The sequence below is a fragment of the Doryrhamphus excisus genome, chromosome 19 (genome assembly GCF_030265055.1).
Source record: "Doryrhamphus excisus isolate RoL2022-K1 chromosome 19, RoL_Dexc_1.0, whole genome shotgun sequence".
Taxonomy (NCBI): domain Eukaryota; kingdom Metazoa; phylum Chordata; class Actinopteri; order Syngnathiformes; family Syngnathidae; genus Doryrhamphus; species Doryrhamphus excisus.
The window spans coordinates 5188089-5211932 of record NC_080484.1 but is presented as its reverse complement, the minus strand read 5'-3'; the positions used below and the strand labels follow the sequence as shown (position 1 = coordinate 5211932).

The 23844-nt window shown below is 41.8% G+C and overlaps 1 protein-coding gene and 1 long non-coding RNA gene across 5 annotated transcripts in view; one reads left to right on the top strand and one right to left on the bottom strand.

Annotated features, from left to right (window-relative positions):
• Positions 1-23303, top strand: part of rimbp2a (RIMS binding protein 2a) — a 73157-nt gene extending 49854 nt beyond the window's left edge. Inside the window, exons 11-26 of one of the 4 annotated variants that reach the window (XM_058056580.1) lie at positions 615-772; positions 1978-2057; positions 2131-2240; positions 4249-5052; positions 6196-6219; positions 6922-7073; positions 8907-9641; positions 9718-9873; positions 10107-10253; positions 10729-10831; positions 15505-15668; positions 15785-15953; positions 16030-16130; positions 16205-16276; positions 18034-18201; positions 21142-23303. In XM_058056580.1, coding sequence (XP_057912563.1) covers positions 615-772; positions 1978-2057; positions 2131-2240; positions 4249-5052; positions 6196-6219; positions 6922-7073; positions 8907-9641; positions 9718-9873; positions 10107-10253; positions 10729-10831; positions 15505-15668; positions 15785-15953; positions 16030-16130; positions 16205-16276; positions 18034-18201; positions 21142-21366 — 3368 coding nt within the window. In that variant the 3' untranslated portion in view covers positions 21367-23303. The remainder of the gene's footprint in view (positions 1-614; positions 773-1977; positions 2058-2130; positions 2241-4248; positions 5053-6195; positions 6220-6921; positions 7074-8906; positions 9642-9717; positions 9874-10106; positions 10254-10728; positions 10832-15504; positions 15669-15784; positions 15954-16029; positions 16131-16204; positions 16277-18033; positions 18202-21141) is intronic. The other 3 variants (XM_058056583.1, XM_058056581.1, XM_058056584.1) reach the window with 3 other exon arrangements.
• On the bottom strand, positions 9360-12678 carry LOC131107000 (uncharacterized). Its single transcript, XR_009120178.1, has 3 exons — positions 11064-12678; positions 10661-10822; positions 9360-9908 (listed from the first exon to the last, which is right to left on the bottom strand). It is a non-coding gene; the product is annotated as an uncharacterized LOC131107000 (long non-coding RNA).
• Positions 23304-23844: the final 541 nt, after the last annotated feature.

Here is a 23844-nt window from a genome sequence, read left to right as displayed (position 1 = left end):
CATCCACCAGCTTTAATGGCGGAATAAGAACAACATCAAATGAGTGATTTAGGATGCACGCCATCAAATGCCGATACACGATCAATATCTACCCTAATTGATCACAGGCCTGATGTATGACGTGAATGCAGTTGTAGAAATTAGTATTCTAAAAACACATAGCGGATGCTGCAGTGCCGGCGCATCGGCCATGCCGATATATTTTGTCTGGCACGCGGCAGAGGGCTTTGAAGTTCTGGAAAAGCCAGTTTTTGGAAATATGAGACAGGGAGAAGTGTGCATCATATCAGTCACACACAGGCTACAGCAGATGAGTGATACAGTGTTGTCTAGCAGCTCTAATTTCCTCCAGCCATTCATCCGTCTGCACTGTTAAGACGACAATTTGCGCTCCCTTGCATTTTTCATGTGTTTAACCCCGAGGACGTGCGTGGCATTTAAGGACAAATGCGCCGCACGCGCTTGTTGACGGCGGGCCACACCTGCCTCGCCCGCTGAGTGTTTGCCCGCTCACTCACTCCAACGGGAGATCAATAAGCGGCAAGGAGACGCAAATGGCTTGCAGGAGGCATGACGCTTGCTCTTTAATTGTGATGGAAATCAATTTCTCCCAGGCAATGAGAGCGCGCCAAACGCACCACCACTGATCTCCCAGTTCTTGCAGTGCCCACAGCAGACTGGAGACAGGGGAGGACCGCATTGGCCGTCTGTCAAGTCCCGCACTGTGAAAGCGGACCACACCGGCTGCCCCCAGCGGCTGACCCCGTCAGAGGTGAGTGGTTAAAGTCATGTTACACACTAAACGACATACAGTGTCTGCAAGGGCCGGGAACTCAACACCAGATTGATTAAAAAGACAGGTTTATCTTCCTTATCATGGAGCTTGTATCAGGGGTGTCCAAAATGAGGCCCGGGGGCTATTTGCGGCACACTGGTGTTTTTTCAATGGCTCCCAGCACATTAAGAAAATATAATTTAACAAAAAATTACCCAAAAAATGGAAAACTGCAGTAATTTTACAAGAATAAAGTCAAATATTAAGAGACAAATAATTTATAAAAACACATAATTGTATGAAAATACATTAAAATAATGTAATGTAATCTAAAGAGATAAAAACATGGTAATTGTCTGAGAATAATATAATTGAAAATTGAAATATGAATTGAAATATTAGAAACATTTTTTTAACTGTTATATTATATATCCTGTATAGTATATTAAGTATTTATACATTTGTACATATATTAAACAAACAAAAAGAATGAAGTTGTAATTTTTTGAAAACTATATTGGGGAAACATTTAATTATTACAAGAAAAAAATTAAAATATTCAGAGAATAAAGTCATGATATTATGACAGAAATATTGACAAGACGAAAGGTGAAATGTCAGTAAAATTGTAAAAAACAAGACAGCAGAAATGTTATAAACAGAAGAAATGTTATGGAAATAAAGTAAAAATATTAAAAGAAAAATTGCATAGTTTAACAAAAACTGTCAATTTTACAATAATAATAACAAATAATAATAAAACAAACTACAAGCATGAAGTCAAAATATTATGGACATATTATGTAGTCATAATTATGAGAAGAAAATTTATAAGAGGAAAGATTAAATAGTTTGAAAATAATTAAATAGCTGGAAATTGGAAAACAACTGTAATTTTATGAAAAATTAGTCAAAACATTAAGATAAAATGTTCATCTAATGTGTAAAAAGGTTGCAATTTTACATTTATATATTGTATATTATGGTGAAAAGTAATGCAATTTTAGTCGCATTTCATCTGTCTCACAAAGCTGAAATGCATTTTTTCCTTCTACATATGTTGCTTTACATATCAAAGTGGCCCCAGCATCCTTTTATTTGGAACATATTTGTACACCCCTGGCTTTACGGTTAGTCTGATAGCGACATCTAATAATGCAATACGAGTGAGACTTGTGTTTGTTTTCACTGTCAATCTTGAGATGGAGGATGAACCGAGCCCATCGCCCCGGTCCAAGCCTCGATACACAGGCCAGGTCCGCCTTTGCACTGCCCGATACAGGTGAGCTAGACCAGCTTCAGAAGCCCAAGACGACTAAAGCACCTTCATTTCTTTACTCTTTATTCTCCTCTAGTTATAACCCCTACGATGGACCAAACGAGCACCCGGAAGCAGAGCTCCCCCTTGTGGCTGGGAAGTATTTGTACGTGTACGGCAACATGGATGACGACGGATTCTATGAGGGTGAGAAGTCAAGCCACTTTCTCCCTGACGCCATGTCTTTGAATGCCTCTTTTGAATGCCCTGTATGTGTAGTTTGCTTCATTAGAAAATATAGAATTTAGGCAAAAACTATGTGATTATATGCATTTTTTCCCTTTACTAATAGATTGTATTCAGCCACGAAACAGGAAATAAATTGTATGCGAAATACAATTGATCTAGTTAGGCTTTATACTACAATAACTTTTTTGTTGTTTATTTGAAATTCACTTAAACAGGCCATGTGTACACTAGTGTTTTCAGAGATGATCTGTTGTACTCCTTTTGAACAACTACCAGGAGATACGCAGTCAAATCTCCAACGTGCTATAACAGCCACTTCATCAGCACCAATGCATTAATCCCCCAGCAGCGAGGACGCCTGTGAGGCCAGCGTAGGATGCTGCAGACGCCGTTGCGCTCAGCTGCACTGACTCATTAAAGCTTTGGGGGGGGTGGATGCATGGCGGCATGTGTGTTTATCATGAAGGAGGGAGACTCGGGCTGGAGACCAAGCTGTTGTCAAGATGGGACCTTGGTCCCTTTTAGCTTGATGACTAATCCAGCTGGGCTCAACTTAATCATCAACACGCACACACACACACACACACAGATGGCCTTAAGGACTCAGTGGGGAAAAAAAGGGATTAAAGAACGAGATGATAGGGAGCTTTTCCAATGACACTTCTTCCCTTTTGAGAAAAAAAAATAGAGTTGTTTCACTGCAAAGGCAGCTTGCTCGGGGGTGTTCCTGGAAATGTTAAAGGTATTTCAAGCTGAGACTATGGATCAAAGGTCCCGAACTCAATTTACCTGGGGGCCGCTGGAGGTACAGCGGGGGTGAGGCTGAAGTATTCGCTCCAGAATCACTTTCCAATTTAGGGAGTGACCTTTTCACAAACACCCAAAATAGCATACACGTGAAATTAGTTCATTACTCAACATAACAGTCTGACTGTGAGAGAAATAAAGCTATAACCATCACACAGCAACTTAACACGCAACAGGTACAGGTACAGGTACGCAACAGCGTCAGTGCTTGCTACTTCGTCGTCGTACATTTGATCAAAGAGATCCGTGTTGACAATTTAGCGATGAGTGTTATGAAATACTACAGTATTAATTGTCCCTGTACCCTAGAAAGCGCCCATGAATGATACGGGAAAAGGCCCAAATGATACTGTGTCAAAGCCCAGGGCAGTGATACTGATAAAATATAGAGATTAACCATGTCCAGTATCAGCCCCCGTAGCTGTCCACTCAGAGCGCGCTGCTCTGGTATCGTGCCCGTGAAACAACCAATCAGAGAACAGCACACAAGTGCTTAGTGCCTAGTGCTTCTCCAGTCACCAAAAAACCCAAACTTGATTAATGGAACTTTAATTGTCAGACATTGATAAGATAAGACTGTTGATAAAATATTATTGTTGAAATATTTTTGCAATTATTGTGTTTACACTGTTTAGATATAATACATGTAATAAACTGAACATTTTCTGGAAACAAAATGGTCTTTTGATTAAATAGTACGTGATAATAAGCTCATGATTAAATAGTATGTGATAATAAGATCACCCAGACCTTCGGTCTCGGGCTGATACTGACACTTGGGGGCATGATACCTGGCCTGATACCAGACAAACCATGTGATAACCTATAATTGTCAAATACAAGCTATCCACCAATCATGTGAGTAGAGGCGAGCTCCACCTCTGTACCGCCGTGCAGTGCATGTCTGAAAACTGTTGTCTGACTTCTTTGACTTCTTTAAGTGAGCTGGCATAGGTTCCAGCCCTTCTAAGGCTCAAGCTAAGCCTCAAGGAGAACCCAAAGTGCTTTGTAGCCATCAACATATCCTCCACCCGTCGATCACTGACTCATTACAGACCACAGAGCTATCAGTGATGATATTATGTTTCTCGTCTTTCTTTCTTTGTCAGTTTCCTTTGAGGAAGCCATTAGCAATGCTGTGCTTGTTTCTTCGTCACAGGGGAGCTCCTGGATGGTCAGCGAGGACTCGTCCCTTCCAACTTTGTTGAGTTCGTCCAAGACAAGGAGAAGCTGGACGGTGGGGAAGACCTTGGGTCCGTGGAGCATACACCCCTCGCCTTGATGGCGGTGGACGGAGGTGGCGGCCAGGATGGTCTCCTGGGATCGTCCAATGCCTTGGTTCCCTGTAGCAACGGGACAGTGGGGCCCTTGGACCCGGAGGACTTGGCTGAAGACGTTGTGCCTTATCCTCGTAAGATCACGCTGATCAAGCAGCTGGCGCGAAGCGTCATCGTGGCCTGGGAGCCTCCGTTTGTGCCTTTGGGCTGGGGGAACATCTCTGGCTACAACGTGTTTGTGGACGGCGAGCTACGTGCCAGTATACAGTACGGTGGACGCACCAAGTCCTTGCTGGAGAAACTAGACCTGGACGGCTGTGTTCACCGCGTGTCCGTGCAGTGCGTCACCGACCGCGGTGTGTCGGACGAGCTGCGCTGCACTTTATTGGTGGGCGCCAACGTGGTGGTGGCTCCTTGCGGCCTCCGGGTGGACGACATCCAGCGGGACACGGCCGAACTGTCCTGGTTGCCTAGTAACAGTAACTATGGTCACACCGTGTTCTTGGACGGGGTCGAGCACGCGGTGCTGAAGGCGGGCAGGTACAGACTACGCTTCTTCAACCTGAAGCCGCTGACGGTGTACAAAGTGACGGTGGCCGCCCAGCCCCACCAGGTGCCATGGCAACTGCCTTTGGAGCAGAGGGAGAGGAAGGAAGCTGGAGTGGAGTTCTGCACTCAGGCTGCAGGTCAGCAGTACATCACAGAGTCTGTATCAATAATGTATGCATAGTTTCATAGCCCCCCCCCCCTGCAGACTTTGTCAATAGTCCTGCTTAGGATTTAGATACTGTGGATGCTACTACATTTTAACAATATTCCAATGCACACTCACGAGCCACGACATTAGGTACACCCACTAGGGGTGTCCAAAGTGCAGCTTGGGGTCCAATTGCAGCCTGTGGGTGCTTTTTTTTTATTTTTAAAAAACCCAAAACAGCAAAAATTAAAATATCAGCAGTAATTTTAAAAGAATTAAGTCAAAATATTGAGAGATAACTTTTGGAATCTAAGATGAAAAATGCATAATTTTACAAGAATAATACAGAGGAATAAAATATTGTCATTTTAGTAGCATAAAGTTGTTTTATTAAAGAAAAAAGTCGTAATATTTTGAAAGTGAGAAATATAAAAAATGAGAAATAAAGCTGTAAAATTTATTGCTAAATTAAGTTGTGGAAGAAGTTATAATATTACCAGAAATAATTCTAAATATGAAGAAAGTCTGCCAACTATGTGAAGAAAATTTACAAGAAGAAATTCAAACTAGTTGGAGAAAAAAACAGCAGAAATGGAAAAAGCAAGAATAAAGAAACAAGAATAAAAAAAAGTCAAAATTTTACAAGAAATATTACAAGGAAAAATAATGTCATTTCAGCAGCATAGAGTTGAAATATTAAATAATTTTTTAAATAGTTTTAATATTATGACGAACAAAACAAAATACATTTTTGGAAAATCAGGTTGGGGGAAATTCGAATATTATGAGAATAAAGTCATAGTATTATGGAAATATTTGGGTGAAAATGGGTGTAAAAATTATAAAATAGGCTTTTTCATCTGGTATATAGTACTACAAAGCTGAGATGCATTTCTTTCTTTCTTTCCCCACTGAGGGACGAATAAAGGCATATCTTATCCAAGTGGGCCTTGCATCCTTTGGTTTTTCAACATGTGACCCTCGCTGTGAAAAAGTTTGGACACCCCTTTATTAGACTGAGCATGTGTACCTAATATAGTGACTGGTGAGCTGGTTGCACTGCACAATGTAAGTGAGTACAGTCACAGCGTTGCCTTACTACTGCCATTGTTGTGTATTGTATCTCGTCTAGGTCCAACACCGTATTGCAGAACAGGTCAGAATCAAACATCCAATCCCAGGCTGGATTTCTCATGCGTCTCACTGCGGATGGCATTTCTATTTTCAAATCCAAACACTGTGTTATTTTGAAATTCAATGCAATTACGCCCACTTTTCCTCACGGCACATCACTAATTAGCACAAGATGCGATTACTTATTATCCTGATGAGTCATTTTCTAAGCCTGATAGTGTAGCCCGGCTTAACAATTATGTAATATGAAACAGTGCCACTGCGCTACTCACAGAGTGAATTGTTTTGTATCACTAAGCACTGGCTTCTGCTCCAGTGCAGTTTGTGCCACTGATCTACGCAGGGGGAAAATGGCGAGCAAGTCACTGGATTTTATCCTGCATGCATACATGGCAACTTAGTCAGGCATATTCGCGTGAATTTATACGTACTATTGGATGAGATCACTATAGTGACTGATTAGTTGGGTTTAAGCATATTTAGCCCCACCCAAGACTGTGTTATGTGAATGTTGCCCACTAGCTGTGTCACATTATCACAATATTGCACATTTAATTACGCAGCATGAGTTGTCAGACTTCCACCCCCCCACCTCACCCCATCCCTCTTCCCTGCATGGGCCTGTTGGTGCATTTGGGGAATGCGTTACGTAAATATACCTTCAGTTTTGATGTCAACTATATTTAAGGGGATTGAATTCAACACACGCTCTCTTACCACCCAGGACCACCCCTGCCTCCGCAAGACGTACAGGTGCTCTGTGGGCAGGCACCCGGGGTGCTGCAGGTACGCTGGAAGCCCCCCCTGCTTTCACCCACAGGCACGTCCAACGGAGCCAACGTCATCGGTTACGCCGTCTGCACGAAAGGACAGAGGGTGAGACGTTTTAGGATACTGCTGACATTAAATTCTATTGAGAACCTGTACAGTCATCCCTCACTACATTGCGGTTCCAACATCACCCTCACTCTCAGGGGCAGGCCCGAGATTTCCAAGGGAAGAATGAGGCGAAGGCGTAGGCCAGGGGTGCTCATTAAGTCGATCGCGATCTACCGGTCGATCGCGGATGTGGTACTGGTCGATCGCTGGTCGATCGCGGCGTGACATTAAAAAAATATCATCCTAGCATCAATGCCGTCAATTGATTGATATACAGGGCAGCCATTCAGATGACAACTGAACGTTGCCCTTCGGGTGACCAATCAAATCAAACAACGTCTCTAAGTGCAGCAGAACTTACGATGTCAGCCTATGATCCATCCCCGTTTCTTGATTGACATACAGGACAACCAGTCAGATGACACCGGAATTTTGACTTTTTTTTTAATTTTTTTAATGTGTGTATTTTAACTCTGTGTTTTGCCTTTTGTGAAGCACTTTGTGACTTCTGTCTGAGAAAGGTGCTATATAAATAAAACTTACTTACTTACTTACTTACTTACTTACTTACTTACTTACTTTAGGTCACCGCTCATGCGTAAACAGCGATGCAAAGTGCTAAGCTAGTCGGCGAATTGCGTTAGATTTTAAGCCCTCGCTAAAGTTTATGGTCACTAAAATGAGTGAAGGAGCTGGACCAAGTAAAAAGGCAAAAACATATCACTTCCATACGGAATGGGAGGTGGACTTTTTTTTTCACAATGTCTTTTTCGAAGTGCGTTTGCCTCATATGCCTCATATAACTATGAAAATTCATTCATTTTCTATTGCTTATCCTCACAAGCGTTGCGGGGGTGCTGGAGCCTATCCTAGCTGTCTTTGAGGCGGGGTACACCGTGGACTGGTGGCCAGCCAATCACAGGGCACATATAGACAAACAACCATTCACACTCACATTCATACCTATGGACAATTTGGAGTCACCAATTAACCTAGTATGTTTTTGGAATGTGGGAGGAAACCGGAGTACCCGGAGAAAACTCAGAACTCGGGTCTCCTAGCTGTGAGATAACTATGAAAATATTTAATTTAGTAATACTGAATCCTACTTGAAATTAATTCATGGTGGTCGGGTCGGGAACCAATTAACCGCGAGGGACGACTGCAATATTCATTTATTAGTCCGTACACACCACACAATATTCATTCATTCATTCATTTTCTACCGCTTATCCTCACAAGTGTCGCGGGGGTGCTGGAGCCTATCCCAGCTGTCTTTGGGCGAGAGGCGGGGTACACCCTGGACTGGTGGCCAGCCAATCACAGGGCACATATAGACAAACAACCATTCACACTCACATTCATACCTATGGACAATTTGGAGTCGCCAATTAACCTAGCATGTTTTGGAATGTGGGAGGAAACCGGAGTACCCAGAGAAAACCCACGCATGCACGGGGAGAACATGCAAACTCCGCATAGAGATAGCCGAGGGTGGAATTGAACTCCGGTCTCCTAGCTGTGAGGTTTGCACGCTAACCACTCGACCGCCGTGCAGCACAACCACAAAATATGTTCCAGAAAATCATTTTTTAAGGAATTGGGGCGGCCCATGATGTATCATGTTTTCTGCAAGGGGGGTTTTAGAAAAAAACATGCCCTAATGCACACATAATGCTGAATCAGTAAGTGACCACAGCATGCAGGCTGTAGAACGGTCTCTAGCGCCCTCTGGTGACGTAAATAATTCTTAAAATGTTCATATTTGGTCAAAAAACGTTTTAATTTCTACCACCCAATGACATGATTGTTTTGGTCTTTCCGGACTAGATAGCAGAGGTGATGTTCCCCATGGCCGACTACGTGACTGTGGAGCTGACAAGGATCCAGTGCCTGGAGGCCAGGGAGGTCATCGTGAGGACGCTGTCCGCACAGGGAGAGTCCCAGGACTCCCACATCGCCGCCATTCCAAACAACCTGCTCGTGCCTCTACCTCCACTCCCCCTGCCGGCGCCAATGCACCCCCACCCCCAACAACCTCATCTTACGTCCCCTCACCTCCCTCACGGCACCCCCCAGCTTCCCGCGCCACAGGCCCAAACCCACGGGACACCACTCATACCGCACCCGCATCCTCAGCCCCACCCGCGGCTGTCTCACCCCGGCGTGCCACCCCAGGGTCGACCTCCTCATCCTCAGGCCCTCCACCCTCTTCACCAAGGTCCAAGGCTACAGCACCGACTGCCTCTGCAGCCCCACCCTCACCCCCACCCGGTACCTCAGAGACCAGTAAGTGCCAGAGACCTGGATGCCAAAGAGCAAGCCGCCCACCACGGGGCAGCTGTCCCGCCCGGTCCACTCGGCTGGGACGCCGTGCGCTCCCCTTCTTCCCAGCCACCTGTCCCCATGCAAGGCCACACCCTGGAGGCCCCTCCCCATGGCAATCCACGCTCACCCTCCCCACAGAGGATTCTGCCACAGCCTCGAGGCACTCTTGTTCCGGACAACGTTGCCAAAGCCATCGCTCGGGAAGCGGCACAGAGGGTGGCGGCGGAGAGTGGCAAGGTCTGATGACGCCCCACGATGATGCTCTCTAATGGTTGTCATAGCAACACTGACAAAGCACCGTCTCGCGTTTTAGGGGGAGCGGAGGCCTGCCGGCTATGGCGAGCAGGGCCAGACGTTCCAGCAGCATCACTCGGATGAGGAGGAGGAGGACGAGGAAGGGTTCCCGCGTCGCCGACGAAGAGGACCTTCGGTTGATGAGTTCCTCCGAGGCTCTGAGTTAGGACGGCCGGTAAGAACAACGTGAACGTCTTCTCACGCCATCACCTTGAATAGGATTGAGACCAGAGACACAAGTGCTGGTTAGCTGCATGTGTACGCATACCAGGGTGCCGGCGTCACTGTGTGCGTTCTTGTGTCACGTGTGTTTGGTGTGTGCACATGTGTGTGTATGTATGTGGACTTAAACAACTGGGTCTGTGTGTGTGTGTGTGTGTTTGTTTTTTTGTGTGTGACTGTCAAAAGCCTCACTATAGTCACAATGAAGAGTATCACAGCGAGAGCAGCCGCGGCTCTGACCTGTCTGACATCATGGAGGAGGATGAGGAGGAGCTGTACTCAGAGATGCAGCTGGACGAGGGACGCCGACGCAACTCGCACAACACACCCAAGGTGCAGTTCTTTGCACTTATTTGTAACAAACCAGAGAGACTCATCACCATCCAAATTGAGCTTTTTTTTTTTTTGCTTTTAGTGAACTGCACAGGCACAGATACTTCACTGCTGCCTTTCCTTGCATTTAATATGTGTTGTTAGCGTGTGTGCTGAGGTTAGATTCATTGTCCAGAATAAGTGATGGATAAATGAAGGGCAGAAATTAACAAAGCCTTCATTTCCTTTACACCTCCTACTATAGTCAATGAATACAAGTGGCTTTTTTTTTTGGAGCGATACACTTTCTCGTGGGCTTGTTTGTGTGTGTGTCAGCGTGTCTGTGTGTTTCGGCGTGCCCGTCTGCGAGCGCTGCATGGGTTTGTTGACGTACAATTTGTCAGAATACGTCAGTGCACATTTGTCACCTGGAGAGCGAGCTGGTCCGCTGTGACGGCGTGTGAATATTTCATGTTTGTGTCCATCTGCGTTGTAGTCCAACGCTCCCTCGGGAGGCCGTCGAGAGCGGGACAGCGGAAGGAGGATCCATCAGGGCGGTCCGCAGCCTCAGAGACGACCTCTCATGGTCCCTGCCATTGGTCAGTATAGACTCGGGGGTTTGCCAGCAAGTTGTCACAACACAATACTATACAAATACAAATTATACTGTATAATAATCATATAATCATATCAATCATATAATAATCTGTATAAATCATTATACTATACTATACAAATACTCAATGTGTTTTTACATCATCTTTGTTTTCATTGCTAAATAATAATAATTTGTTACAATTCCACTAATAATAATCATTAAATGAGACTTACAGGGCAGTTGTACAGAGCAGCACCCACACAGAAAGCTTTCTCGATCTTCCAGAGCAGGGGTCAGCAACCCGCGGCTCCAGAGCCGCATGTGGCTCTTCAGCCTCTTTGTTGTGGCTCCCTTTGCAATGCTTGAATATTTTTTAACACCACAGTGGGGAAAAAGCATGTCTTTGTAATGAGTTTAAAAAAATCCAACTTTGTGTGAGTCCATGAATGCATCCTGACTGAGTTCTGACTGGTGATTGGATGAGTACAAGGATGAGCAGACAGGATGCTATTCAGTTCTCTCTCACAGGTAAACATTCAGGAAAATACTTTATAAATACTTTTCATACTTTCCCAAAGCTATTTGACAATTCTAAAAAATAAATTAGAGATCATATAAAACAGCGACATTGGAACTTCAGGTATCAGGTAAGTTTACAGTAATTTACACATATATTTATGTAAGTTTATATTTAATATAATACTAGCAAGAGTACTCCAACTTGTTTTTTTTCTTATCTGAACTACTTTGATAGCCCCAAATTCCCTCCAATTTTGTTTTAAACATACTATGTTTTGCGGCTCCAGGCTATTTTTCTTTAGTGAGCAAGGGGGTGAAATGGCTCTTTTCATAATAAAGGTTGCCGACCCCTGTTCCAGAGTCTGCACTTATTCCAGCTGTATTTCATTGGATTTCCAAAACAGTCAGTTTTAATTTATTCCACACATGACCCACCTCCGAGCACGCCCACTCCACTGTGATTGGTCACACTCCCAAGACAAAACAGTGCAGCAGAGCCGCAGAGGAGGCAAGGCCCATATTAGGAAAAACTAAGAGTCGGCGTCCAGAGCCATCCCAAACTTCTAAATGCGTTATTTAACCCCATTATCTGAAACTTTGGCATTGTTTAACATGACAATACAACATTCTAACAACATTTATAGGTCAGAAAAGTGGAAAAAACGGTAATAGGTCCCCTTTAAATTAAGGTTTTAGTTTAGGTTTCCCTCAATGTGTCATCCAGTAAGGCCCAGTAGTCTAGGCAGATCTGTGATGATGGCGTAGACTAGCTAATGGAGGCTAACAGAGCAAAAAACATAAATTCTCTCCCCTCAAAATAGTCTGGCTGTGTTCGAAACCGCATACTAAACACTACATACTTACTACTACCATGTCCATACTATCCACATTCCATACTGCATACCCAATTCATCAGACAGTATGCAAATCGTTTACACTACAGCGTACTACATGATAACCCACAATGCATTGCGCTCCTACCCACCCGAAATTGAAAGGCTGAAGCTGATTTCACTTTAGCTCTAAACTCACTATATCACTTTATTGATTTTTTAAAAACCAGGCGAGAAAGTGGCCGTTTAGATACCGAGTGTGCCATTTATTTGTCCAAATACCAACCGTTTACAATTTCGTTCGGACGAATTCGGAAAAATATAAGCTAGCCGAAGTGAGCAACGCACTTTCGGTTATTTTCACAAAATAAAACACCCCTAACTTTTCTCATACAAAAACCCATAGTGATAAATTACTGTTTTTACTTTGAAAACATGTAAAATATATCCTCGCAATATATCCTACTTGACCGTTTGGTCCATCCTGCTGCTCAACCAAGAGTTTTTTCTCAGGGTGACGTCACGTCGCGTTGCATCCTGGATAATTTGAGTGTGAGTAGTCAGCTGATGATACATACTCAACATTTCTGGCAGTATGGCAGTAAAAATCGCATAATGCCAGTGTAGACACACTGCATACTCAAAAAGTTAGTATGAGTAGTAGGTAAGTATGAGGTTTCGAACACAGCCACTGACTGCACTCGGAGCAGCAGCTTTATTGTCATTATTTTTTTACTTAGTTGATTTCTGTTCACTGTCGAAGTAGGCAGGACTAACTACACTTAGCTGGTTGCTGATTGGCCAGAGAAGGTTATCGCTCAACAACATCAGCGGCATAAACTGTCTTTTTTGTCGTCTTTTTAGAAGGTTTGTCATTATATAACTGAAATATATATATATATATATATATATATATATATATATATATATATATATATATATATATATATATATATATATATATATATATATATATATATATATATATATATATATATATATATATATATATATATATATATATATTGAATTAATTCAGTCAATGTTTAATTTGAATCTGATTAATTATCTTTTACTGTTTTTCAACTTAAGCCAATATACTCCATACAATGTAGGGATTATGCATGGTTAGCTGTAGCAATTTAGCTAGCTAGAGCTTTAACCTGGTTTATAACCTTTACTTTCTGTTTACAGCAGGTTTTTTTCCGTGTTTGTTTTTCAATAAGAATGAGCTTTTGCCTTCCTGCTGAATGTCCAGCTAACCTTCCTGGATGAAATGTCATTGTAACCCCAGCACCCTGTGATTGGTGTTTCCTGTAGAGGTAACCTCTGAGAATAACAGTGAGGGAAACATGTCCCCCATCAGCGAGGAGAATAACTATGGCAGGGTAGCTCGGGTCAGGACCGGGTCTTCGCACAAGCACAGGGGCGGCACCAGGTCCCCCCAGGGTATGTGCTGCATCCTGCGGTGCTTTTGGATGCCGCCACATAGCACGCCGACCACTATACTGTACACCGTTTTACCAGTGCCGTAAGAAGGAAGGAGCTGGAGTTACTTGCAAGGAGGGTTGCAAAGAGGCGGGATATATTCTATTCCCTAAACATATCATGGGAGTTAACTGGAATTTTGGCATCATTGTGTAATGGACAGTGGTTATGTATTTGTAAAATACAATAACAACACATGATTTAATATTAATACATGGAAAGGACGCCTGGTACTCTCTGGATTTTAGCAAACAAACACATGTTGGCCGTGACTTGAGGAAATACTGTATTTGAATTCTTAGAGAAAGTCATTTTGCAACCCTACTTGCATAAGAGCCTGTTTTTTTTTCGTGATTCTTAAGCTCACAGTTGAAAGGCATGACTGCACTGCACTGGAATTGGTCCACCGGCTGCTTGGGTGTCCGGGATGCCACAGAGGCCGCCTCCCTCACTGCCCGCTTAGGACCCCCCCCCCCCCCCCCCCCCCCCCCCCATCGTCTTTGCGTTACGAGCACAGTTATTGGACCCCCCTGATGCATTTATGCATGGATTTTTGAGTTTGGTTTGGACATTTGGGGTTAATTTGTCACAGCAGATAAGAGAGAGTGTGGATTATCCTGCGTCAGTATGTACGTTTTTATTCATTCAAACCAGGATAATATGGATGTTTGTTTAGTTGCTGTTTGTATGTTGCGTGCATGTCACAGTCTTGGATGTTCATGATGTTGTCTTGTCCCTCTGTCATTTCTTGTATTGCAGGGGTGTCCAAAGTGCGTTCCAAGGGCCTTGATTTTATTGGCCTGCAATTTAACAAGAGCAAAAAAACTGAGCAGTAATTTTACAAGAATAAATCTATTAAGAGCAAGTTAAGTTATGTCATACTAGTAGCATAAAGTTGAAATATTAAAGAAATAAAATGTTATATATTTTGTAGCATTTGGAGAAACAAAACAAAAAAATTGTGTATGTTAGATTGTATATGTTAGACAATATTGTGAGAAAGTCAAAATATTATGAAAATAAAGACACAATTAGGAGAAGAAAACTTACAAGAAAAAAGTTTATATTAAAAAGGAAAAAAAAGTTAAAAGTTAAATAAAAAAACTGCAGAAATAATAAAAAAATAATGAATTAAGTCTAAATTTCAAGAGAAAAAGACATGTACATAAAAAAAACGATTATAAAGGAAAGAAATATATAAGAAAAAAATCAATAATAATAATCAATTAGTATTATGACAAACAAAGCAAAGGATTTGGGGGATTTTTTTGAAAAATTAGGTTGGGAATAAAGTCCAAATATTATGGGAATAACGGCATAATCTTCCAAAATGAAAATTTATGAATCTTATTAAGAAAGTTGAAAGAAAAAACAGCAAAAATTGTAAAAACTGAGTAAAGTTGATATTAATAATTATCAACTAATTTTCCTCCCATATCACAAAGCTGAGATGCATTTTTTGTCTTTGAAATACAGGTATATACTTTTTATATATTACATTACATTATATTATTGTATATTACATTTTTTATTATGTGGCACTGGTTGGAAAAAGTTTGGACACCCCTACCGTTATTGCTCCATCATTTGTCTTGCTCCTTGTTTGTTTGTTCATATGAATGTTCATGTTCATGTTCTGTTTGTATGTAATTGAGCTGTCATGCAAAAATATGACAATATGTAGTTTATTAGAGGAGATGCATACGTGTTTGCCCCAAATGACTTCCAAGAATGTGCTTCTTATCACCTTAGAATCAGTACTGATGCACTTTTTCTTTCCATTTCATGTACGATGCGTCTCGGATCACCCATTCATTGTCTGTGTGTGTTCAAGATGGCTACAGGGATCGTCACTCCCCCACTTACTTTGACGAGTCGGAGCCGGAGGAGACCTTCCGGGTGTTTGTGGCTCTCTTCGACTACGACCCTCTGTCCATGTCCCCCAACCCCGACGCAGCTGACGAGGAGTTACCTTTCAAGGAGGGCCAAATCATCAGGGTGGGGGGTTTTTACATTCACACACTGTTGTGCATTTACTGTGTAAATTGTACAATTGTACAATCTCCAGAATATGCATACTTTATAGTAACTCATGTTTCTCTCTGCGGCGCCAGATATATGGAGATAAAGACACAGATGGCTTTTACAGAGGAGAAGTTCGAGGCAGGATGGGTCTGATCCCGTGTAACATGGTGTCCGAAATACGTGCAGAGGATGACGAGACAATGGACCAGCTCATCAAACAGGGCTTCCTGCCTCTCAGCACCCCGGTGGACAGAATAGGTACCAAGCGTCCCAAGACTAGACATTAACCAGCCAGAAAGTGACGGCTAAAGTGGACTATCTTTTTGGCTTCCAGAGCAGAACAGGAGAGGTCTTCGTCGAGGTGAGGCCTCCAGGAGGATGGTGGCGTTGTACGACTACGACCCTCGAGAGAGCTCGCCCAATGTTGATGTTGAGGTATCCCTCATCAGCATATTTCCATACTAGTTGATCCGCAGCTATTATAATCTATGAACTTTTTCTACTGATAGGCTGAGCTGACCTTCTGCACGGGTGACATCATCGCCGTGTTTGGCGACATTGATGAAGATGGCTTCTATTATGTGAGTGTCATTGTGAGTCATCTGGTCTCAAAAACATGTTTGCAGGTTGGAATTCGCGCCAAAACCGCTTTTATAAGTATCCACATTGATTTTGGAGTCAAACTGTCAAGATGGGTTGATTGATAGATACTTTACTATATTAGGAGGAATGACCTCCTCGATCTGAACTGGTGGGGTGTAATCTCATTAGGCTTCTGTTGTAACATCAGGATGTCTAGTAGTGTACCAGGTGGAGGAGGTGCAATGTGGTTGTCATCATGGTCACACAACACCGGACCTTCTTTGTGGACTTGGAAAAGGTATTAGTTCTTGTCCCTTGCGGTGTCTGTCCTGTCGGGGGTGCTGCGGGAGTATGATGGCACACTGCTACACGGCATTTGGTCCGAGCGGGAGCCTGGTTCTCATTGCCAGCAGTAAGTCCAGCCTGTTCCTGGTCAATGCTGGCCTCCACCGAGGTTGTCCTTTTGTTCACAATTTTTATGGATAGGATTTCTAAGCGCAGGGGGTCCAGTTTGAGGTCCGTAGGATCTCGTGGGTGTGACCGTCAGCGTTCACTGGGGGAGTTTGCAGCTGAGTGTGACGGTTCTGGGGTGAGTCTCAGCGCCTCCAAAACTGAGGCCACGGTGGATTTCACCCTACAGGAGTGAGGTCTCGCACCAAGTCGGGTAGTTCAAGTATCGTGGGGGAAGGTTGGAGTGCGAGGTGGGCAGGCAGATCACCGCAGCATCTGCAGTAATTCGGTCGCTGTAACGCCTGGAAGGCGATCTATGGCGACCTCAGCTATGGCCTTGGGCTTTGGGTCACCGAAAGAACCGAAGGCTGAAATGAGTTTCGTCTTATGGTGACTGGACTTACCCTAAGACTAGGGTGAGCAAGACTAGCTCAGTGACGCTGTCTTGGGATTTTCATTCATTCATTCATTTTCTACCGCTTTTTCGTCACGAGGGTCGCGGGGGGTGCTGGAGCCTATCCCAGCTGTCTTCGGGCGAGAGGCGGGGTACACCCTGGACTGGTGGCCAGCCAATCACAGGGCACATATAGACAAACAACCATTCACACTCACATTCATACATATGGACAATTTGGAGTCGCTAATTAACCTAGCATGTTTTTTGGAATGTGGGCGGAAACCGGAGTACCCGGAGAAAACCCACGCATGCACGGGGAGAACATGCAAACTCCACACAGAGATAGCCGAGGGTGGAATTGAACCCTGGTCTCCTAGCTGTGAGGTCTGCGCGCTAACCACTCGACCGCCGTGCCGGTCTTGGGATTTTATTCTATTTTATCTAGTTTAGTTTAGTTTCGTTTAGTCTTGACTTGACTTGACTGGGGTCGAGTGGTTAGCGTGCAGACCTCACAGCTAGGAGACCCGAGTTCAATCCCACCCATCTCTGTGTGGAGTTTGCATGTTCTCCCCGTGCACGTGTGGGTTTTCTCCGGGTATTCCGGTTTCCTCCCACATTCCAAAAACATGCTAGGTTAATTGGCGACTCCAAATTGTCCATAGGTATGAATGTGAGTGTGAATGGTTGTTTGTCTATATGTGCCCTGTGATTGGCTGGCCACCAGTCCAGGGTGTACCCTGCCTTTCGCCCGAAGACTCCAGCCCCCCCCCCCCCCCCCCCCCCCCCCCGCGATAAGCGGTAGAAAATGAATGAACAACTGTTTTGACTGGACTCACCCTCATTTTCTTCTTTAACTTTTTTCTCGTATTTATGGTATCATAGTCATTTTCTGTACGACTCTCTCCTCAGGGCGAGATCAATGGCCACCGCGGCTTGGTCCCCTCCAACTTCCTGGAAGAAGTGCCTGATGACGTGGAGGTGTATCTGACCGATACACCCTCCAACTTGCCCCCCGAGGATCCCACCAACCGGCCCCCGGCCGCCAACTCGGCCGCCCCCGTCCCGGAGGCCAAACGGGTACATCATCATCACCATCACCACCATCATCATCACCATCGCCGCTCTCAGCGCTAAGGCCCATCCATTCCTTCGCCTCCTCCTCCTCCTCCTCCTTCTCTCTCGTTCTCTTTCTCTTTCTTGATTTCCATCTCTGGCTTGCTTGTGTGTGCGTCAACTAACAAACTCCTTCGCTGCTCCGTCTGGGAAAGAGGGTCCAAAAAGACTAAAAAAAGCAGTGTGACACCCTTTCTAAGTCTCAGAGAAAGGAAGAAGCAAAGCCTGACATGGACAGAGAGGCTCTGCGGTTCTTGCATGCTCATTCCTTCATTTGTACCTCTTTGCACTGCGACACATTGTGTGTTATTATTGACAATAATGTTAATGCTAACTGCTAACAGCGAGCGAGTGAGCATGCCTTTTTCATAACAGATCCATTTTCTAATGTTGTGTGACTCCCCGAAAAGAGGCTTTGTTTCTTTGGATGTATGTTGCACACACATCAATCTATTTTTCAGTGATATGTCTGAGGCCAAAATTAACGACCGATGCCGCACTGAGACATCCAAACTGTATTGTTACAATGGAAGAATAAAAACAGCCAAAAATTGGGTATTAAAAAGCTTCCTTTGGGCTATCTTGTTGTGTTGTTGTGTGTGTCAATGTGTTCATTGTGGTGCATTGTGGTGTGGGTTTTCTCTGATGGTGACTTCCGCTGCGCTACATTTTCTTCCTTTTTGTTTCCTCACCCCGCTTGGCCAAACTATTTCTTAAAAAAAAAAAAAAAAAAAAGAATAACGGAGGACAAGTGTTCATTTCACACCATCCGCCCTGCAGCAACTTGAGATACCAAACTAGCGTCTCTAATGCGCTCAGGCTTGAGCTCAAAGAGATGTGTTGCATTGGTCACAAAAAGACTGCAAACATTTCAAGCGGAAACGCATTAGAAGACAAGGTGGTATCTACGGTTGTTGTACGACTGTCTTCCCTGGTGGTGGCCTCCTCCGGCTGCGTCCAACGGCTTCCCCGATCAGTGTCTCTTCCTCCTCGTGTGTGCCGTGTTTGCATCTTCTTGCTATGCTGTCGATTCCGATACAGCAGATGACAGTAAGGCCTTTTCCCTCTTCTGCTTTCTTCTTTTCTGTTCTATCATACGATATTACGGGCTTTTATGGAACTGTTGGAGTTTTATGGAAAATTATGTCATTGCAAGACTAGCTCAGCTCTTGGTTTTAATTTAATTTAATTTAATTTAATTTAATTTAATTTAATTTAATTTAATTTAATTTAATTTAATTTAATTTAATTTAATTTAATTTAATTTAATTTAATTTAATTTAATTTAATTTAATTTAATTTAATTTAATTTAATTTAATTTAATTTAATTTAATTTAATTTAATTTAATTTAATTTAATTTAATTTAATTTAATTTAATTTAATTTTGTTTTATTTTGTTTTATTTTGTTTTATTTTGTTTAATTTATTTTATTTTATTTTATTCTTTCCCTCCTAGCAAAGCAACCACAGAAGCTCACAAGCCAAGAAAAAAAAATGATAATAATAAAACAACATTTTATTTCCCACAGGACACCTACAAATTAGGGTCGTCAAGTGATTAAAAATTATTCACAGCTTTCAAATTCATTAAAAGTGATTAATCACTATTAGCCACTATGTGGGAAATATGGCCATTTTTGCGTTTTCATGATGAATGACAACTCACATATATGTATATATGTATGTATGAATTACATTTTATTATGTATTTATTATATACGCATGAAAATTATGAAGATGTTGTTGTTTTGACTCCCGCAACAAGTCGGAATATTATGAGAAACCGAGTATAAAGTTGTCATTTTTAAAAAGTTCCAATAAGACAACAACAAAGTCAATATATTAAGATACTAAAGTCATAATTTTATAATGAAAACCAAAAAATATTTGTCTAATCCAAAACATTTTTTTTAAGTGTAACGTACGGAAAACGTTCCAATTCGTTCATATGCTTTGTCACTGATGACACAAAGCTGACATACAGGCTGTTTTTTTGAGTAAAAATGTGAACACTCAACTCTGAACCCCTGACACCACTTCCTGTCTACTCCCCCTACAAGGTGAACTGTCTTAAATGGTGTATTTTCTCTTATTATGTCTACTATACTGGTTGATACAAATGTAAAGATAACTATAGGGGTGCTATTTCATGTCTAGAGGTTCTAATAATCTTAAAAAACATATTCAGAAGGTCTTAAACAGGTTTTCTATGCCATAGCTACAAAAATATTCCATTTATAAGGAATCGGAATATGACTAAAATTCATCTATTACATTAGTCAGGAAACTATCAACTGCGATAAACGATGTCATGTAATTTGATCAAAGTGAATTGACTCTAGATCAGACAGTGATAAGTGAATTTCTAGTTTATAAATGCAATATTTTGGACGTTAGAGCTTAGAAAACTACCTTCTAAATATGAGTTTTTACACTATTAGAGCCTTCCACATATGAAGTAACACCCCTATAGTCACTTTTGCACTCCTGTTAGCCAATTTAATTGCCGTAATAAGAGAAAAGAAGACATCATATAGACTCACATATTAGCATTGGGAGAGTATCATGTTGTTTCTCTTTTACTTCCTGTTTCTGTACTGTACTTCCTTGTTTCATCAATGTTACATGGCTGACATTTAGTGAGCAGGGTAGAATCAGTTTTAGACATTTTTGCTTGAAAAAAATCACTTTATGCAAAAACAAAACAGAGAGAGAGAAACAATGAACGTTGTGTTCAATAAATCGGTAATATTAGTTTCTCTGATTTGCTGTTTGACCTCCAGTACCACTCAGTCCCAAGGGAAGTGGATTTAAACTTTACGAATCCGTCAACACCAGTCGGTTATATCACGCTTCCTTGAAAGTGTCGCTTCCCTCCTCCATCGCCTCTCTTCTTCTTCAGATTGCCACCGATCCCGCCGTGGACAGCGCCGCCACGCCCGTTCGTGCGCCGTCCCCCATCATTCGCCCACTGCTGCCCGGCACCATGCGACCCCTCAGCCCCACCCGGGGACCCCTCCACGTACCCCTGGATTCCCGCGAAGCCCAAGATTTAGCCAACAAGAAGAAGAAAGGACTCCTCTCCAAGGGGAAGAAGTTACTGAAGCGTTTGTCGCCTGCCAAGTAGATGATCTTCGATGTACAGTATAGCCCCGCCCCCTGTTTATTTCCAACACTTATCATTCACGTCTTCTGTCATTCCAAAGTATCGTGCCAACACATGAGAGAAGTGCACCGCAAAAACATGACTGTGATGTATTTCCCATCAGACATGCTTTTATCATGTGTGTTTGAATCCATCATCAAACACCAAACTACTGCCTGTTAGAAGGACAACATGAACATGACACGCCTCGCCTCCTTCAAGCACTTTGGTCCATAACGATTTGGATAACGACACAATTTCTTATCATGTTGTCTTCAAGCACCGTTCTTGTCCCCCAGAAGGGACTCGTCTTATATTTGGCGTCTACAGAATTTTCCCCAGGCCACTCACATCTTGACAGCCAGTCAGCAGAGATTTATTTGATTATTTATTATTTTTTTTATGTTGTATGTTTTTTTTTTTATTTTTTTGCTTTAATTTGTAACATTTTTTTAAATAATTTTATTTTGTATTTTTTATATTATTTGTTTATATATGTATTTATTTATTCTGATGCTAATTGTAAGATAATAGCGATCAATGAAGCAGTGTCTCCACTTAACTGTTATACCATATCCTTTACTTTTTACCTTAAATAATGTGTCCCTAAATGGACCATGGAGAAAAAAAGGTCCTTGAAAAGAGGTGATCGTCTTATATTTGGGATTGTCTTATATGCAATTGAAGGCTGTTTTAGTGGCTGAGTGGTTAGCACGTCAGCTACACAGTCAGGACATTGGGAAGCGGTTTGCGGCAGCTTGACAAAAATCAATAAAACAAAACAAAAAAAATCACTTATCAGAGTGTAGACATTACATTACATTCAATGCATTTAGCTTGAGGCTATGTACACCACAAACACTAGAATTTACGAGTTTGTCCTGAAGTCTACTTCCAAAAAGAGGTGAAATTAAATGAAATTGTATCATTGTCTAAATATTTATGGACCAAATTTTTTTTTTTTTTTTGTAGAGTGGGGGTCAAAAGAAGTAATGAAATGTTTAATTCAATGCAAAATGTTGTGTCTTATATATGTTTTTAATTTCTTGCACCTTAGTACTCTTATTTTTTTTTTTTAATGATTTACTTTCCTGAAGGTGAGGCACTCATCTGTTGTCTCATCATGTTAATAAACTAAAGGCCACGCTAAAAACCTCGTATAGAAAAATGGACAAATCAAAAGAATTACTAACTTTTCATGTTTTTCTAGCTGATATTTACAGTATGTACAGATGACATTTGTACTGTATTTACACACCATAAGGACTATACACCATGTTACACAGCTATCAGCTTGTATTTGTATATTTGAAATATGGTTGTCAGTTTATTATAAATCAAGTAAAATTATTGCCAAATAATAATATTAACTTACTAACATCTACAATCAATACAAACAATTTATATCAGTAAGGTAGATATTCCACCTCCAAAGTCAAAATAGGGTATGGATGCTATAAAAACATTTGAACAATTTACCAACTTTTGCATTTTATTTGTATTTTCTTTGTTTTTGCTTGAGTTTAATTTAATTCACTATCAGTCTATTTCCCATTCATATATAGGTAGAAACAGTACGGCTGTCATATATTCACTTATGAATGGGTAATTTTTTGTCTCTTTTCTACTTGGATCCATTTGTAGATCATTTTTAAATGTTTCTACTTGATTTTACGACAGCCTTTTTTTCCAGTGCACTGAGATTAAAAAAAAGCAAACAACACACAAAAGACTACATTTCCCATGGTGTCCTTTGGAGTCAGATGTGTAGTTCACCGTATGTGCTATGTTTGTGAACCAAAAAAAAAGGAAAAAATATTGGACAGTATTTATGGTGATTATGTGTGGGTGTGCATGTGAAAAAACTTTTATAACCAAATTAAAATTTGATATTTTCGAGAAAAAAAATGTCTGGATTTATTTATTTGCTTTAGACTGCAATACGCAATTTAACCACTCGATGGCAGTATATCCCTAACAGGCTTATGTGAGTATTCCGTTTAAGATCTGGTATGTCATTCAGTATAAAGCAGTGGTTCTTAAACTTTTTGATGTATATTTTTTTTTAGTGCAGAGTGGCCCGGGGCCCATTAAATATTTACACTGTATAGATGTAATTGATCTCGTTCATTTGTTTTCACTAATAAATCAAATACAGTCACAGTTTAACAAGCTAACAACCTAAAACCTGAATAAAGTTTAATGAATAATAACATGATCCACACACTGGGTTCGCTACTTTTGGCACAACTTTTGTCTTCATTTTTTTCTTTTAAAAACTTCTCCATCGCTTTTTGTAGTTGACTTGTCTTCTTTTGATCTTCTGTGAGCTTGTTAAACAACTGACTGAAACATTACCGCCACCATGTGGTCGGAAGCTGCACTGTAAAGTAACATAGCGGCTAGCCTATCTCCGGTGTCTTCAGTTGATAACCTACTACGCAGTCCCACGTAAATTAA